Source organism: Phoenix dactylifera, chromosome 12 (assembly GCF_051530095.1).
Source record: "Phoenix dactylifera cultivar Ajwa chromosome 12, Ajwa_hap1_PhDact_Kaust_v1.1, whole genome shotgun sequence".
In the NCBI taxonomy this organism is placed as follows: Eukaryota; Viridiplantae; Streptophyta; class Magnoliopsida; order Arecales; family Arecaceae; genus Phoenix; species Phoenix dactylifera.
The window spans coordinates 2,146,356-2,164,805 of NC_143201.1; the positions used below are offsets into that span (position 1 = coordinate 2,146,356).

The 18,450-nt window shown below is 38.9% G+C and overlaps 1 protein-coding gene across 8 annotated transcripts; it reads left to right on the forward strand.

Annotated features, from left to right (window-relative positions):
• Window positions 1-1,259: 1,259 nt before the first annotated feature.
• Window positions 1,260-17,354, forward strand: LOC103715644 (uncharacterized). Of its 8 annotated transcripts, none has more exons than XM_088708342.2 (9): window positions 1,298-1,466; window positions 2,244-2,311; window positions 3,188-3,264; window positions 8,742-12,014; window positions 12,188-12,430; window positions 12,537-12,695; window positions 14,405-14,566; window positions 16,415-16,555; window positions 16,670-17,354. In XM_088708342.2, the coding sequence occupies exons 2-9, from the start codon at window positions 2,269-2,271 to the stop codon at window positions 16,928-16,930; spliced, it is 4,359 nt and encodes a 1,452-aa protein (XP_088564468.1). In that variant the 5' UTR covers window positions 1,298-1,466; window positions 2,244-2,268; the 3' UTR covers window positions 16,931-17,354. The 8 variants fall into 8 exon arrangements, with proteins under 8 accessions (XP_008801565.3, XP_088564469.1, XP_008801567.3 ...); XM_039129746.3 differs by having other exon boundaries at window positions 14,408-14,566; XM_008803343.5 differs by lacking the exon at window positions 2,244-2,311 and having other exon boundaries at window positions 1,260-1,466.
• The last annotated feature ends 1,096 nt before the right edge of the window (window positions 17,355-18,450 follow it).

Here is an 18,450-nt window from a genome sequence, read left to right on the forward strand (position 1 = left end):
TATATACACCCCCCCTATTGCTCAGGACACCCCCCAAAAATTAAAAAAAAATTAAATACTCTCTACACCCCCCCATTTGCTAAGGACACCCCTAAAAAATTAAAAATTCCTAAATTACCCCCCACCCTCCCCACCCCCTCACCTAAATTGCTCTCTACACCCCCCAAACCCCCCCCCTCACCCCGCTCTTCCCCTCCAAAACACCCGCCGGCTTCTCCCTTCCGCCCAAAAAACCTCGCCTCAAGCACCTCGCCGGCGGCCAAACCCCCTCCGTCTCCCCCTTCTCCCTCTCGTCGCCGGTCGGTGCAGTGCACCTCGCCAACGCCCAAAACCCCCCGTTCCCCCTTCTCCCTCTCGTCGCCGGCATTCTCCCGATCTCCGACCACCTCGCCGGCTTCTCCCGGAACCACCTCCCCGGCCATCTCCCGAGCAACGAGCACCTCGCCGGCGCCTCCACGACCACCTCGAGGTAGCTCCCCCCCCGCCTCCCCAAATCGTTCGGCACTGGATCGCCGAACAAAAGGCTTCTGTTCGGCTGAACAGTGCCGAACAGAAGCCTTCTGCTCGGTTGAGGGTTGCCGAACAGAAGGCTTCTGTTCGGCACTGTGCAGCCGAACAGAAGCCTTTTGTTCGGCGATCCAGTGCCGAACGGAGCACGAACCGTGAAAAAAAAAAAATTTCGAAACAAGGTGGAACACGTACCTTTGCGGCCGATTCTTCGTCCCAAATCACTAGTTGCTTGTCCATGCTTCGAATGGGGCTTAAATCTCCTTCAAAGATCGCCTAAACGATGTAAATGGATCGAGGGGTTTAAGGGGGGTTTGAGGGGTGTTTTTTTTTTTCTTTTCAAAACGAAACGGAGGAGGAGGAAGGGGGGGTGTATGAGAAAATTTCAAGGGCAATATGGTAATTACACTAAAGGTTAGTTTGGGTATTTTTTTTTTTGGTTTTTGGGGGGTGTCCTTAGCAATAGGGGGGGTGTATATAGAACCACCCCCGAAGGCCCGACCTTTCGCACACTAAATTCCCAAAGTACCCCGAAGCCCAACCCATCTCAGGGGCATTCTCGGAATCCAAAAAAACCAACTGAAGAATTTTCGTACCAAAATTTACCAACCGGGTAAATCCGGGGCTCACGCCGCCGGAATCGCGCAAGCTGTCGCGGGGTGTTTCCGTAATTAACATTAAAGCGGCGGGCCCTGTGTGCTCACCGCTTCCCACGGGAATCCAAGCTGGCACGACGTAGGTAAACCTGTGGGCGGTGACCGGAACCGAACTCGTCTTTCCTTTCCCTCTCCCCCGGTCCCAGTTTTAAGCTCTCCAGTGCCGATCTCTCGTAGACAAGATTCGGTCTCTCTTCGCCGTCTCTCCCGTATTTCTTTCAATCAACGCAATAAAAAGAAGAAGAAAGAGAGAGTGCGACAGAAGAAATCCTTTTGAAAGGCGATCGTCTTTGGATCTCTAAGGTGAGGAAGAGATCTGTTTAATTTTTATCTTTTTTGGATTCTTCTCGATTCTTTGGAGTATATTCTAAACTTTTCCACTGTTTTTTTCTTTCATTCGTGATTTTTTTTGAGCCTTTTTTTGGCGATCATATTGGAATCCAAGCTCGTGATCCGCTGATGCTTTGCTTTGGTTTCTCGTTGATGATCACTTCGTTACTTATCTTAGTTTTCGATCTAGATTGCAGATGATCGGGCTTTTTTTGTTTGAAACTATGATCTGATCTATCGTTGTATCGATAGTTATGGCTCTACCTATTGATCATATTCGTTATCTTGTAATAAAGATCGGATCGTTTCGGGTCCTGGAAATCTCGTAGTTTTTATACTTCTTTTTATGCTTTATTTTTTGAATTTTTTGGATCGATCTTCGAATAGTTTTGGAGAAGTTCGAACAGATTGGACTTCGTCGATGGAGAAAAAAATCGGTTTAATTCGAAGTTTTCTCTCTTTCTCCAGTAGTGGCAACTATTGTTCCTGGAATATCCTTGCTTTTTTCTAGGACTGGTCCATCTCTACTGTATCGACCTTCCCAAAAAGCCCCCGTCTGAACTTTTCCAGTTGGCACTCGGTTAGCTTTTCCATCGCATTTAGACCTTTCCGTTCCCAAAATGCTCCCATGTCGGTTCCGTCGTCCGGGCATCCGAAGCGAAAATTTTGAATATTTTTGCAATTTTATTCCGTATATTTGACTGCTAAACAGACGCTAATGCTCTAAGTTCGTTCCCAAAATGCCCCCAGAAAAAGGAAATTTGCGGCTCTTGTCATGCTTTCGCTGAGTTGCGTAGTACAAGGGACCAGAACAATGGGTGGGTGTCGTTTCTTTTTTTCCATTCATTCGGGTGGTTTTATCAATCAAACAGAGCACGTCTTTTAAAGTTTCCCAGACCGTACAGAGCTCGAATGATGACTTTGAGCTTTATATAATTAAAGGTCGTTAATGAGATTAGCTAGTTTAGCCACAGGATCAACCGACGTGCTTTGCTGCTATCCAGCTGACACGTGTACACTAATGGCCACTAGATCACTTCTCTTGTCTTCCCCATCTCCCACCACCATAACTTCCCTGATGAGAGTTGGCTTGTACGAACGAATGGCTGAGATTTGCTGAGGAGTTACAGTGCTGCTTCCCAGCACCACTTCATTGTTCCTTCCAGTCCACGTGGCAGTAAGGTACACGGGGTCCTGCGATGACAGGCGGGACCGTGTACCAGCCCACCAATCCCCCACTTCCATGGGGGACTGGTGCTGTGAGCGGAGAGATGAGTGATGCTGGGAACACACTTTTTCCTCCAAATTATGTGCATGATTGGATTTACAGGTTCCTACAGTGTATGTGAATTAATGTGCTCTGTGGCTCACCGGATCAGACGGCTCTAATTGGTTTAGATCGTCTAGTAAATGCCATCAAATGAGGTGCACTCCATGTACGCTTTCACTCTATGTTCGCTATTTGTTCGTTCAGTGAAGTGGTGCATGTGATCTTATGCCGCACAACGTGTTCCCGCCGGTCTGTTCATAGAGGATGCGTAAAAGCTAGACAGGCCATTTTTTTTCACTTGGAAATTTGAAATAATGAAATGGAGTCATATGTTTCTATATATGTGTATGTATATTTTATGCTTGCTTGAATTTTGGATGCAAGTATTGGTTGGAGGGGAATTTATGTTTTGTGCATTCTACAGAAGCTAAGATGGAAGAAGGGACACATGCAAGCTCTACAGAAGTCGAGGTGAAGCTGCTTAGCAAGGTTGATGCAGAGGTCGTTATTTTTTTTTTTTACTTTCTTAATACATCCAATGTAGAATGTTACTCAATTACAACAAATTCCAAGTAATCTTTGTAAGTTATAGCAAATCTTGCACACGTATGAGCTATAATGTTCAGTCCACAGTTTTAGGTTAAAGTTTCACCAAAGCTTCTTATTCTGGATTTTGATTTCAGCCTGAAACAATTGTTTTGGTTCTTCCAATTCAGGTTGGCTTATTAAATTTTTATGTAGTTTCATTTCAGAAAAGAAGAAATGAGTTCAAGGTTCACACATAATCTGCATAAATATACAATGTCTGTGAGATAGGAGCATGGGTGGACAAGTCTCTAAAGAAGCCTTAGATTTGAACAAAATGTGCATAGTTTCTTTCTTTTTTAGGTAAACTTATGGAGATCTTTTATCAGGTAAAATAGCCCTCTGTTGAGTATGTCTATCTGAATAAGTAGAATCATATGGGCTGTTGGTCACTGATATTATAAGAGAGTCTTGATTTCATGGGTGTGACTGCATATAGTCCATTTTCTTAGTTACATGCTTTTGTGGGACTGGATGTTTAGGAAGACTGGAATAGTTAGTAGACAAAAACAATCTGATAGCTTAAGGTTGTTCACTTGTTCTCCTTGAATTGCAAAACCTTTTGTACTATGCTCGTTACTGAGACTGTTTTAAAGATCATATATGCTCCCTTCACTTTAATATGTTTCATCAAAAAACGATCTGATGTTCAGTCTTGATTTTCCCAAGTCCATATTCTTCCTCAATGAAAACATGCTTGATAGGCATTGGCATCTAAGACATTCAATTCTTTTTCTGTGCCTATCATTATCTTTTGGCCCTTCAATAATCTAGAGGCTATATTCCCACATGTCTTGCAAGCTGCATACTATATTGTGTTTGTGCTTAAATCTGAAGAAAAAAAGAGTAACTGTGCGAACGTAGAAGTTGTATGTATTTGTGTAAATCATGAGAATGCTGAAACAGTTGGCTTAGAAAAAACTTTGAGAAAGAAGGCTTTGCAAACTAATGCATATATGGAAAGTATCAAAGATTTGCAGTATCACAAATATGCTGAATTCGGACCTTTTAAACTGTAGGTTCAAAGTGCAGTTATGAAGGAGTGCTAACTGGATTACAGCATGATTGCAGAAACTTTAAAAATTCCAAATGGCTGTAAAGTTTGATGTAAATATAGAAATAGATTTGGGAATGTTTAGAAAAGAGTGTGAAAGAGGACAGTAGGTCCTCCAAGGTGGTTGCTTCCTCAGCAGTTGGGTACTACTGGTGTTAAAGGTCAGAGCTTTACTGTAAAAGCAAAAAGATGTTCTTTCCTTTCAAAAAGATAAAGGGACCAACTAAATTGGATGCTAATGGTATGCTTGAATACTCACTTCTGCAAGAAGAAAGCAACTCAAGAATGATGTCACAAGTTAAACAACGATAGAAGAAATTGAGAACTGGTCAAATCAAGTTTGCTGGAGTTAAATTTAAATAATAGTTGGATATATGTTCTGCTAGCTTCTTTCCAGATTATTTACTTTGGCTGTTTTTATTGCATCTGCTTAAATAAGCTCACTAGTTTCAAGTTGGCAGTGCTCTAGCAGACAATGATGCTGGATACTAGGCCATTGAAATAAGAAATATTTCAAAAATAGGCGACTTGTTTTCTCTGATTGAATTTCAGTTGTGGTATTGAGGGGTGCAGAATAAACGTACGAGTTCACAGGAATGTTTCTAGAATGATGATAAAAGCGATTCCAAAAATATTCAGTAGTTCTTCAGATTTTGCTGGATAAAGAAGGATTATTAGATCTGTCTTGTCAAAATCCTAATTAAATCATCCAAATTCATTTTCTATTGATTCAAGGAGCCCTCGTTCCGAGTTCTATATGTATATGTTCTGATCATGAATTATACTCTACTAGATCCAGCTGCATTAGACTGCAGTAGAATGTATGTTCAAGATATTGATTCATTTGATCTGAAAAAGGACATGTATGTCCATCGGGTTATTAGGGAGCAATAACCATCAAGGATAGCGTGAAATGAAAGACATCTATGTTGAGAGAGGCATGGATGTCAGAGGTGAATGTCACTAGATTCTTTCAATTATTAGATTCCAAGAGTTTCGTACACAGAACGACAGATGTTGTCCTTGAAGCCAGTAGGGTGAATGGATGGTAATGAAAAGGCAAAAAAGCTTGGAGATCTATATTGGTTGATATGATAAATATTTTAGTATTTGATAAGGAAAAATCTGTGGTCTTTTTTTTTAAGACGAATCATCTGAAGGTGGTCCCAAAGGTCACACAATCAACATTCGGATTTGAATATAGATCTTTGTCCCTGGTTTGTATGTTATGAAGTTAATTAGGTCTTTATAAGATACAATTATCTAGGGCTTGTTTCAGATGGCAGTTGACCATGGTGGAAGAGGTGGAGCCTCTTCAATGAAAAGTGTGAAATTTGATGTCATTGTGATGTAATGCCTTGCATAACTTAGGTACTTAGCAAAATTCAAAAATCTTGAACTAGTGCTTGCTTTGTAGGTCCATATATTGAATTGGATCTTTGGTTTTCGATGGAATTTTGTGGAATAAAGGTGATATAGTTTATAATTAGGGTAAAGATGACTTAAGGAAGACTAAAGAGGATTTTCTTATAGAAAATATTAAACATATAGGCCACTAGATCAAACTTAAAAGATATAAGTTCTTATTACCGTTTTATGAAATAAAAAGGAGAAAAAAAGGATTGAAACAATCCTTTAAATTTGTTGTTATAACTAGTTGGTTATACACTTTTCTTTTTTAGGAGGCCATATTTCTCTGACACTAAGAAGATTAATTTTCCATACAATATGGATTTTAAGACCCTTCTAAATATTACAAATATCTCTTCTATCACCAATGATCCTGAGGAAATTAGTAAGAATTTAAAAATACCACTTTACTTGCTTTTGTAGAAGGTGAGCCTTGGTGCAACAGTAAGGCTGCTTCATTGTGACCTAGGTGTCATGGGTTCAAAACATGAAAACAACTCGCGTGGGGGTAAGGCTACATAAATTTGACTCTCCCCAAACACCTTAGTGGCGAGAGCCTCCTACACTAGACTGCTTTTTTTTACTTGCTTTTGTACCAAATAAAATCTCCCTAATCTTGCTAGAAAATTGGTAAGTGAAAAAGCGCAACACCTGATAAATATTTTTACAAATTGGGAATCCCACTACTGATTGAATAGGAACTATGGAAGGACCTCTTGGGGTACCCAACATCCTTTATCTTTCCATCTCATTTCCTCCAAATGTCTAATAATGTTCATGATTTCTATGATTTTCTACGATGGCAAACAGACGAACCTTTATTTTTTTTTTTGCTCACTTTGGCATAAAATTTGGCGTTTGGACATGGTCCTTTTTTTTTTTTATCTAGGTATGGTCCATGTTAACTTAAAATTTGGCCTTAGCTTGGACCTAACTGTACTCCCCAAATTATTTTCTGTTGGTACTAATTCTAGCTATACTCTGTCATATGTTCAGCTCTGTTTTATCTTTGTATTCCAAGTCGATGGCATAATTCTTGTTCCTTTCTCTCTCTCTCTCTCTCTCTCTCTCTAAGTAAGTACATTGACATCAAGTCATCCATTCAGTGTGAAGATAACCCATATGAAGAAATTATCCACTTTTTTGAAGATACCTAATTATAATTCCAACCAATTCTTATATTTAACGTATTAGGTTTCAAGCAATCTCCACTTGATTAAAGGCCATGGCAGCCACCATGGCAGTTTTAGGCCTAAGCTGCCACGCCGTGGGCCTTGGTGCCCTGGAATAGGGTTTAGACACATGGCAGGTGATATGGAAGGCCTTGACCCAGCATTATAGGCGGTATGCCAGGTTCAAGTGAGCTTCATAGGCCCATGGTGCGTTGAGCCAGTTTCTGAGTGGATGTTTTTTCCACTTTTTATGGACAATGGTATAACAACAAATAACCATCTTCTTCTCCCTCACTTCTCACAGTCAACCCTTTCAACCCTTTGTTTTTTTATTTATTTGTATGTATATATATATATATATATAGTCTCATCTAAGGTCATGACATATCCTATTTTTGCAAGCATATGAGCATATCCTTCATGTTGATTCTCTATCTCATATCCATGTCCATGCTTCAGAGTTTGGACTCTTAAGGAAGATGATGATGTTTACAAAGATGACATTTGAAAATTGGAATATTTTGACTGTTAAAGGATTCTCCGTTCTTCAGAGCATTGCATTTCTTTACTTTGAACAATTTCAGAATTATTCTTAGTCAAGAGTTGGTTGACTATGCTGGACTTCTTCCTTGTGAATTTACCACATTGCCTTCCATTATTTAAGTTACAGAAATGCCCTTAGCAGCACAAATTGTTAAATAAGAAATCATTTTTAACATTTTCACACCATGATTCTTCTCGAGAAAACATTTGCACAGCATGATCAGATCCAGTCTGACAAACACATTGTTAGGGCTAAACATGTAAAATGATCAAAGAACGCTTGGATGAGTAAAATGAAAAACAGCTCAAGTCATTAATGAATGTGACTGCAAATGTATTTTGGCTCATGCAGAAAATGTAGGGCAACACTATGTATTCACTGGATTGCTCTCCAGAATGTCAATAGTTGGGTATTGATAGCTGCAGATATTAAGATAAAGTTTCTGTTCTTATCACCAGGTTCATCCGAATCAAAAAATGCTTACCTTTTTCTTGTGTAACTATTTGCTGGAGATCATTATTACTCAAGGTGGCATTATGAAACTCATGAAAGATGTATTAGGGCCACACATAATATTTGCAAACTTTGTTATGATGGGGCTTACATACATGCAAATACTTTTGAAGTTATTAGAATGTGTCATTTTCAACAAAGCTTTGGGTCTAAACTTATATAAAGAGATGGCATCTATGACCAGAAATTTGTCTCTAGCAATCACGATCTTTGGCATTGTAAGTATCAATAGCTTCAGTAGGAGTTATTAAAGGAAAAAATTGTTGTGGTCTCACATAACTGAGATCTGACTGGAGACCATCGCGAATCCTTACTTTGTTTCCTTCACTCTTTTTTCTCTTTTGAAGGAAGCAGTTGTTTAGATAACCTTCAGTTGTTCTCTGCTTGCAATAAATCAATGAATGAAAGCTTATCAGCATCACGGATGCTGTGAAGTTTTACATCTTGGAAACGGGCAATGTATTTAGATGCACAAGCAACATCACATGATTGATTCATGCCTTTTTATTATCTCTTGCTCAGTTTACATAATGTGCAGATAAGTTCAAGGCCAAATACAAGAAACCTCTATATTGCTGAGCACTATTATCTAAAGTTTGTTAAAGATAGCTAATTTTAACTTGAATATGACTGTACAAAATCATATAAAATAAACATTATTGGAATCATGCCTGTTATTTCTAACAATGATCTCATACAGGTAGATGAAGGTGAAAGAGAACTTCTAATCAATGGTAATCCACACCTACAAAGGAGACAAGCAAACAAAGAAGAAGAAGAAGAGTCTGCATCTGATGGGGAATTCATAAAAATAGAGAAGGAACAAATAGAAGTAAAAGAAAGTTCCCACCCGCTCAAACCAATAGCAGAAGTAGAAGAAACCCCGTGTCTGGATTTGCTAGCGATGGAGGAGAAAATAAGAGCACTTGAGCTCCAGCTTGAAAGTGCAGCTAAAGAACTACAATGTTCGGAATCTGAAAAATCCTTGTTAAAATCTGAGGTTGACCTAGCTAATGGGAAATTAGAGAAAATGGACAAGCATTGCAAGGAACTTGAACTTGACCAGAAGAGAATGAAAGAACAGATTTTGGAAGCTGAACAGAAGTATACTTTGCAGCTTGAATCACTCCAAGAAGCATTGAGATCGTCAGATATGAAGCACAAGGAGCTAGTTGATGTAAAGAAAGCATTTGATGGATTGTCTGCTGAGGTGGAGAGCTCGAGAAAGAAGATAGAGGAGCTTGAAGCAGAGTTGGTGTTGTCAGCAGGTGAGATGCATAAATTTGAAAAACTTAGCGATGAGAGAAGTTCACATGCAGAATTAGAATCGAAGAGAGCCTTAGAGTTTGAGAAGATGCTGGAATTGGCAAAAGTGAACACAAAGGAGATGGAAGACCAGATGGGTAATTTGCAAGAGGAGCTGAAGGGACTGTACAATAAGATTGCAGAGAGTCAGCAAGTTGAAGAAGCGCTAAGAAGTACTACACTGGATCTTTCAGTGGTTCAGGAAAATTTGGAGCTTTCAAAATCACAAGCAACAGATTTGGAGCAGAAGCTTGTTTCTAGGGATGCTATTATTCATGAACTGAAAGAAGAACTAGAACTCCGTAAGGCTTCTGAACAACAGATGAGAGAAAATGTGCTTGAATTAGAAAGTCTGCTTTCTGCCACCAAAAAGGATCTCCAAGCAAAGCTTGTGGACTTGGAGAAAGTGGAGTTCAATCTTCAAGAGCAGATGAAGGAAAGGCAAATGATCGAATCTCTCTTTGAAAACCAAAAGATGCAGATATTAGCTTTGCAGGAGGAATTGGCTAACTTGACAGGAGAAAGGGAAACTCTTCAAAGTGCTGTGGCTGAACTTAACTCAAAATTGTCAATGGAGGAGGAAACTGGCAGATCTTTAGAGGCCAAGCTGAATCTTGCTGAACAGAATTTTGCTAGAACGGACTTGCTTCTCTCACAAGCATTGTCATATAAGGAGGAGCTTGAACAAAAGCTGAAATCTCTCGAAGGGTTCCACCAAGAGTCTAGAATAGCTGCTGAGACTGCAACCAAGAGAAGCCTTGAGCTTGAAGATTTAATACAGGCATCAAATGCAGCAGAAGAGGGCCTGAAAGCACTACTGAGGGAGACTGAAATGAGATTATCATCTACTGAGGAACAGAACATGGAGCTTGAGCAACAACTAAACCTTGCAGAAGTGAAGCACATTGATGCAGAAAGAGAATTTAAAGAACTCAGTGAGAAAATGACAGAGCTCACCACCTTGCTAAAAAAAGCTGAAGAGGAAAGTGCACTATCAAAATGCCATTTCCAGACATATGAAGATAGGATCATCCAGTTGGAATCATCTTTGAGCAATTCTTCTTCTAGAAACTCACAGCTTGAACAGGAGCTGAAGGATCTTGCTGAAAAATGTGCAGAACATGAGGGTAGGGCTACTGCTACACATCAACGCAGTCTTGAACTGGAAGCGTTGGTTGATGTATCCCATTCCAAAGCAGAGGATGCTGGAAAGAAAGCGGGTGAATTGGAGCTATTGTTGGAAGCTGCTAACTACCGAACACAGGAACTAGAACAACTGCTGAGTGGCACAGAGGCAAAATTTAGGGATGTTGAAGCAGAATCAAAGCAGTACGGAAGCAAAATTTCTGAGATTTCTGCAGAACTGGAAGCATTCCAGACCAAATCGGCAAGTCTTGAAACTGTGCTGCAAGCTGCAAATGAAAAGGAGAGGGAGCTGACAGATATGTTGAACATAGTTACTGCAGAAAGGAAGAATCTTGAAGACTCAGCAAATGTTTCTGGTCAAAAGCTCTTGGAAGCTGAAAATTTGATTGTGGTCTTGCAAAGCGAGTTAAAATCTGTAGAAGAGAAACTTAAAAGTGTTGAGAAAGAACTTGAGGCTTCAGGAGTTAGAGAGAACGAGATACTGGAAAAGTTTAGATCTGCTGAAGAAAAGTTAGAGCAACAAAATAAAACAGTAGAGCAAGCTATTGCAAGAAACTTGGAGTTAGAATCATTAAATGAGTCTTTGGTCAAAGATTCAGAATTAAAACTCCAAGAAGCAGCCATTAGCTTTGCTCAAAAGGAAACAGAAGCTAAGCAGTTGAATGAAAAGTTAAAGTCTCTTGAAGAGCAGTCGGCATTTTATCAAGATAAGGCAGCTGAGGCGACTGAAAAGGTGACATCACTGAAAGCAGAGTTGGAGACAAATGCCACAAAATTTGTTTCCCTTCAGAGTACTGTTGAGGAACTCAGTCAGAAGGTCTCAGAAGCAGATCTGAAACTTGAACAGTCGATTTCTGAGAATGCATTGTTAGCTGGGACAAGCTCTAATCTCAGGGAGGAGCTGGAAGCTCATCAGTGCAAGGTTAATGAACTTCATGAGTTGTTGAATTCAATACATGTGGAGAAGGAGGCAACTGCTGAACAACTGGCTTCTCATGTGAAGACCATAACACAATTAACTGATGAACATTCAAGAGGCTTGGAACTCCAGTCTGCAACTGAATCTCGTGTTAAAGAAACCGAAGTCCAACTGCATGAAGCTATTGAGAAGTTTACACAGAGAGATTCTGAAGCCAGAAAGTTGAATGAAAAACTGCTTGCACTTGAAGTTCAGCTTACAACTTTTGAAGAGCAGGCCAAAGATATGGCTATTGTTGCAGAAAATAGGAAGGTTGAGCTGGAGGAGACTCTGTTGAAATTACGGAATGTGGAAGGACTTGTTGAGGAAGTGCAAAGAAAGGCTGATCATTTCAGATCTGAGAAAGAAGGTTTAGAAAGTACAAATCTGAGTCTGTCTGAGAAGCTGACAGCATATGAGACAAAAATAAACGAGTTACAAACAGCATCAAAAGTAACCATTGGAGAGAAAGAAGAGATGTCTTTACAGCTTCATTCTTCAAGGAAAACAATAGAGGATCTGATGCAACAATTTGATTCTGAGAAAGAGAAGCTCCAATCCCAGGTTAGCAAGTATATCCATTCACAATTTTCATGTTATATCTTTAGAGAGTCAATGTATGGATATTGAAATTGAAGCCTACTATATTACTCTAAGAACATGTTGCACCATATAAAGTGTTTATACAGAAGCACCAGCACAAGAGAAATATATCAATATAAGATGTGTTATTGCAGATGACCTCTGTTATGGAAGAAAATAACATGCTCAATGAAATGTATCAAAATGCTAAGAAAGAGCTTGAAGCAATTATAGTCCAACTGGAAGAACAAGTGAATGCACAGAAAGCAAGGGAACTCTCTCTCAATGCTGATGTTGAAAATCTCAAGGCAGAATTAGCTGAGAAATCTGTGATTCAATCAAAGATTTCACAACTTGAGCAACAGCTGTTGCTGGCTGAGACCAAATACATGGAAAAGGTATTCTTTTTATTTAAAACTAGTTCTTGTTTCGAAAAGATGTAGGGCTATAACTATACAGATCAGCTTCTGAAACTCTGTTTTTTACGAATACCTGTCTTTTCAGATTGAAGGCGCGCAGTTGGCAGCTGCTGAGAAGGAAGCAGTGCTAACTTCTAAATCGAAGGAGCATGAAAGCACACTCCTTGAGAGAGATGCTTTACATGAGCAGCTGAATGAAATCCAGAAGGAGCTAGATCTTGCTCGCAAAACCATAACGGAGCAGGTTCCTCTTTCGCTATACTGTCAAACCAATTTTCTTTTTGTCTTAGTTGTCTGTCAAATATGAGCAACTATCCATTAGATAGAAAGTCACTTTTAATATTTATAAAAAAATGGTGAGTAGGTAATGTGTCACTCTGGTTCTTTTAATCCTAACTGCCTTTGTAGTGTAATTCAATGGCCAAGCAGGGCCTTAAGGATTTTAGGTATATATACTAACAGGATATATGTTGATTATATTCAAGTAAGCTTTTGCTCATAAATTGAGTAAGGTTTTGATAGGTAAGTTTTTCATGATTAAATGTTTTAAATATGTGAAAATATTTAAGAATTTTATCTGAGAACCATGATTTGTTTTAATAGACTAGGTTCATTGTCAGTTTTTAATGGATACATTCATTTTTCCTCCTTACACTCTAGATTGTTTTAAATAGAAAAAGCAATGAGTTGATGTTATGAAGCAAAGTTTGGACCAGATGAGGGAATAAAAATTAAGAAGGAAATTGTCATCCAATACTTGCAGTAAACTAAGAATAAATTAAAATAAATTCTCAAGGTATGTTGTGAGAAACAAGCTCTGTGAGAGATTACTCTAAAACTTCAATAGGAATTTGAGGTCAAAGTGGGGCTTAAAAGTATTATTGTTAGAGATAACCCATGACCGAGCAAGATAGTTATTTTCCCGAGCAACAAACCTAGGATTGGGGCTAAGAGTTATGTGACATTTTTGGGATGAGGTCGATGAAAAGAGTTTGGACTTTGGAGAGCATGGTAAGAGTTTGGAGATGAGAGTTCGGCAGGAAATTCAATGAGCATTGAAATTTTGAAATGTATCTCTACAACCTAACAGTAGCAACAACATATGATAAGTATGGCACCAATTTATTGGCATTTTTCAGTAAGTTTAAAGCTCCATCATGTTTAAGGTTAGACAATTTGCAGTGAAGAAAAAGGAGCAGTGGTAGTATGCAAAGGATGCATGTGAGCAAGGTACGCCGTACCGGCTCGAACTAGGCGGTACAGAGCATACCGTACCATTCTAATTTGGTATCGGCACCCAGTAAGGGTGGCGTAACGACACTTGGTACACCAAAAAAAACTCCATACCGTACCGTACCGATATTGTGCTAGTGTGGTAGCGGTACAGGATCCGGTACTGAGACGGCGAACCTTGCATGTGAGTGTAGATAAATAATAATGACAGAGCAACAATTATTCTGATAGGACTCCAGCCAAAACCTATTGATTGTAAATTACAAAATATATGCTAGGGTGGAGACTACAAGGGACTTATATTTGAGGAAGCTTGAGACTTGCTAAGATAAGATAAGATTAAGTCATTGGGAACTGATTTACATGATTTGGTCATGTGCAATGGAGGCTAGAGTGACTAGAGGAGATCCAACTTAGAAGAAGGTCCTTAAGTATCTGGGAGGGATTGGACAGTGGAGACTTAGGAAAACCAAGGTGCAATTGGTGATTAGGATCTGGAATAAAGCCTTAGCACTAGATAAAAGTCATTAAGAAAAATTTACAGGGAGACATGACGCAAGGATTGTGGGTTATGATCATTATTTTTGTCAAAGCATAAATGTAACATAATGATGTGACAATATTTTATTATTTCCTTCATTTTTTAGTGTTCTTTTAAATTCTTTTGGAGTCTATCAACCATCAGCTTATAAGGAAACCTGAAGTGCTTTTTATTTTTAGCAGAAAGAACTGGATTCAATGAAGGAGCTGGAAAGAGAAGCTTTGATGAAGAAAATGCTTGATGAGATGGAGGCTAAGCATCAGCATGCCACATCACTAGAGAAACAAGTTGAAGAGCTTAAGCAAAACCTGCAAATAGCTGAAACACAGTACAAGGAAAAGGTTACTCTTTTTCCTCTTTTTCACTGAATTTGATAACTCGTTATCTATAAGCATTGATTGCAAAAAGGTTTATGAAATTAGATGTTTCTCATCAGCTTCCGAAAGAAGGTTTGTGTAAAGATTAGGATTTGTAGTTTCCTATTCTCTACTCTTAACAATGTCCCAGTTTTCACACGAACATTGTGCAATGAACTACTCAAGAGTCAAGTCAATTAATATTTCCAAAGTCCTCAACCATGCCTTCCGAAATCTCTCTCAGAATCTCGAAGATGACATGCCATTTTCCCGTCATCCCATGTATGCTGCTTTTTTATTATAATTTTAGAAGTCAGAGACAAAAATGTTGTATTTTTTTTTTAAAAAAAAATTATGGGCAGCAAGATTCCTTGAACCTTCAATCCTTAAGACATAAAGTCCATCCTAAAATCCCAACATAAGTAAAATTTTACACAATTTGTTTTCTTGAGACCCTAGAAGAGGTAAAATCTTTTGAACTCTTATGGCACGGTAGAATTGTGCCCAAAAAAGAGTGACTTGTGTCCCTCATTACAAAGAGAAACCAAAGATGTTATAATTAGTCATAACTACTCAGTTGAACACACATTCTCTCGTCTCGTATATCTCCTTATCTTTTTAATTTATTTTCAGGCATAACACTATTTTTTCTAGTATCACGGGATTGTCAATTTTATTTCTAAAACTGATGGTCTTATTTAGAAAAATCAAGCAGAACTAGTGAGAACAAAACATTATATTTCTTTCTTTATTTTATGGGTACAATTTTGACTTTGAATATAGTACAGGTACAGAGTCTCCAATCAGAAACGTAAACAGATGGAGTGATAGCAACTAGTTTAATATAACTTTTTAAGAATACATATTGCATGAAAAAAACAACTAAAGTACACCTTCAGAAAATTAACTAAATCAATCTTTAACATCTTTAATGAATATCTTAAATAATTATTATATTAAGAATAAGTAGACTTGGCTAAGGTTGAGCAGATTTGGGACTTGATCTCAAGGCGAGGAGAAACACTAGAACTAAAACAGGCTGTTAATTCTGATTCTGTTCTTCTCCAACTGAAAAAGAAAAAGAAAATAAAAATCAAAACCTACAGATGCTCAGCCTTTTTGGCTGGGCCGATGGGATGGCGCTGCAGTCTTATGATACCACATATGCTGAGAATTGCAGGTTGAGTCCCATCATCATCTGGTTGTTGCAGTTACAATCAACAAGGGCTTAGGAAAGATGTTAATTGAAAAAACAGATAAATCATGAATTGCAATACCAGGAGAAGATGGCAGACCATTCAGTAATGAGATCTTCCTATTGGAGGTCTTAGCAACGAAGGTTTGCATATCAAGAGAAGATGGAAGAGAGGTTGGTATGTGGTCGTTGATGTGGCGGTGGTGGTAATGGTTAGAGTGCGATCTTCTCTATAAAGAAAACCTCAGCCCTTCAATCCATTCAAAGTATCCAGTAGCAAAACGGTGGACAACAGCTGCTTCAGATAAAGAGACTCGGGAGATTTCCCCAGATTTTCATAAACTGAGAAATCAGTGTTTGTTTGGTGATTCCAAGGGCTTTGATGGTTTGACCTTCCCTATAGTATCTTCTATATTTTCTGCATGGATGTTTGTTCCGTATCTTAATAAATATCCAGTAACACAGTGCCTAACTTTAAAAAAGAAAAGCAATCAAGTTTTGCCAGCTTTTAATCTTTTCCATTTCCTTCTTATATTTTTATTTTTTTTAAAATATATCTCATCTTCTTGAAAATCTGCATGCTTCTAATCCAGAAGGTACTATAGCATTTAGACAAGACACTTGTTTGCAACATGCAGGTTATAGAAGAAGGCAAGAAACTTGCCATAGTCTGTGCAGAGCTTGATGATTTGAAGCATAAACTGAGTCAGACAGTTGATATGGAAAAGAAGATTGCTGAACTTGAGAACGAGTTGGCAAATGCTAAATCTAGGGAAGAGGCAAGTGTAACTCACTGATTTGAATGACAACATTTCCCTTTCATATTCATGCTTTGTACAGTAATCAGTTGACAGAGGGACTTCTTAGCATTCTCCATTCCTATTTTTCTGCAGGTTAAGGATGGAATCCTAGAAGCTAAATCGGAGGATAAAGTAGAGGTGAGATCCAGAGATCTTGGATTGAATACTTCAACACCATCAAAAAGGAAGAGCAAGAAAAGAAGCGAAGAGTTGTATCAGACCGCACAGACAACTTCTGCGGTGTCAACCATGAATGCTTCTACGGAGCCTTCAGGGTTAATGGCTTTTAAATTCATCTTAGGAGTAGCTCTGGTGTCCATAATCACAGGCATTATTCTCGGGAAGAGGTTTTAGCATGGTTGGCGAATACCTTGCCTTTGTCATTTATGTAAAGCTAGTGTTGTTTTTGTCCTAGTAAGTACAGAAGGTGGAGAAGCTATAACTGCAGTCTTGCTGTTGATGTTTGCGATGGGAATTTAATTTTCAGAATCATTCCTAGGGAGCTTTGATAGTTTTAATGAAAGTCGAGTATTTGAGGTTGGGGAGCTCTGCTGGCTTCCATGAGATCCTAAAATTTTATCTTGGGCTGGGAAATTGTTTTTATTTCATTCCTACCCAATTGCATGCAGTATGGGGACTGCATGCAACTGGCTTTGCTGTATTTGAGTTTGTATTGCTGTTTCCTTCTAAATCCGAGCAGCTGTGCTTGAGAAATGATTTCAAGCTATTGTTGATATTTTGCTGAAAAAGAGTACATACAGTAGTAATTTTGTGTGTATTGGCCTAGCCTATGCTCCCATAGGGTTTGAAAGCTTGCTGCTTGTCTTAAAATGATTTGCACCTCTTCTGCAAGTGGTTTATTATATCTCCATTGATGGATTTAATTTGGCATCGAGAGTATAGATGGAGGATATTTCATTTAGATGAGGACCATAAGCTGTATGCTAAGAAGCATAGGTGGAGAAAACAATAATATTCTCTATGCTAAGAAGAGGACCATAAGCTCTATGCTGAGAAGCATAGGTGTAACCTATGGTCGTTAGCACTAACATCTCCTAGGGCTATTCTCTATCAATACCTCATATCTACCACTTGGTTGATTAGGATGCAATGAAGGCTAAGAGATTTCTTTCAAATTTTACTATAAAGTTTCTTGAAGACAATAACTCGGTCTTTTTTTTTTTTGGGGAGAAGTGTGCCATTTTTACATTCTTTTCACAAATGAATCACCAAATTATAAACTTCATATCTACCTATTGGAACACTTCTTTTTTTTCCTTTTTTTTAGGCTTAGTTTTTAAAGGCTTTCTTGGATTCTGAGGACACACCGTAGATCTTCCTTTTCTAATAAAGGCCGGTTGGCTTTGCCTCCCTCTTCATCAAAAACATTAAAAAAAAGAAAAAGAAAAAACAGTAGAGCTTATTACTTGCTCGAGGTCCTAGAGTTTATTAAAAACTCCTATGTATCTCAGTTTTACGCCAGTTAATGAAAGCATGTTTCCTTGGATGCAATTCTGTCCCTCTTCTCTTTGCATGGTGGATCCTTCACAGGTCTTGTGGATGCTAGGAATAATAGCAAGGCCAGTTGATGGAGTTGCTGGAAATGACATAGTTCTCTTGGTAGCAAGGTGGTGAAACTGCTGGTTATCCTTGTAAGGCTCAATAGTCCCATATCAGAAAGACTCGTTTCAAAGCCTAAGCATATGAGGTGGGTGTCTCCAAATCATGCAGATGCGTTTTGAATGGAAAACAAAACCGTAGAGGGATCTGAACGGTGCGCGCAGCGCGCGCATGAGGGGGAGCTCCGTGTTCCCCCCTCATGTGGCCCCCACATGGGCACTGGGTGCCGCACGTATCCCGCGGAGGCGGGGGCG

Bases quoted from the DNA above. Each gene is read 5' to 3' on its own strand.
- LOC103715644 (XM_088708342.2), top strand. From the start codon at position 2,269: ATGCTTTCGCTGAGTTGCGTAGTACAAGGGACCAGAACAATGG. The intron at 12,015-12,187 runs GTTAGCAAGTAT...GTGTTATTGCAG, and splicing joins AAGAGAAGCTCCAATCCCAG to ATGACCTCTGTTATGGAAGA. The intron at 16,556-16,669 runs GCAAGTGTAACT...ATTTTTCTGCAG, and splicing joins ATGCTAAATCTAGGGAAGAG to GTTAAGGATGGAATCCTAGA.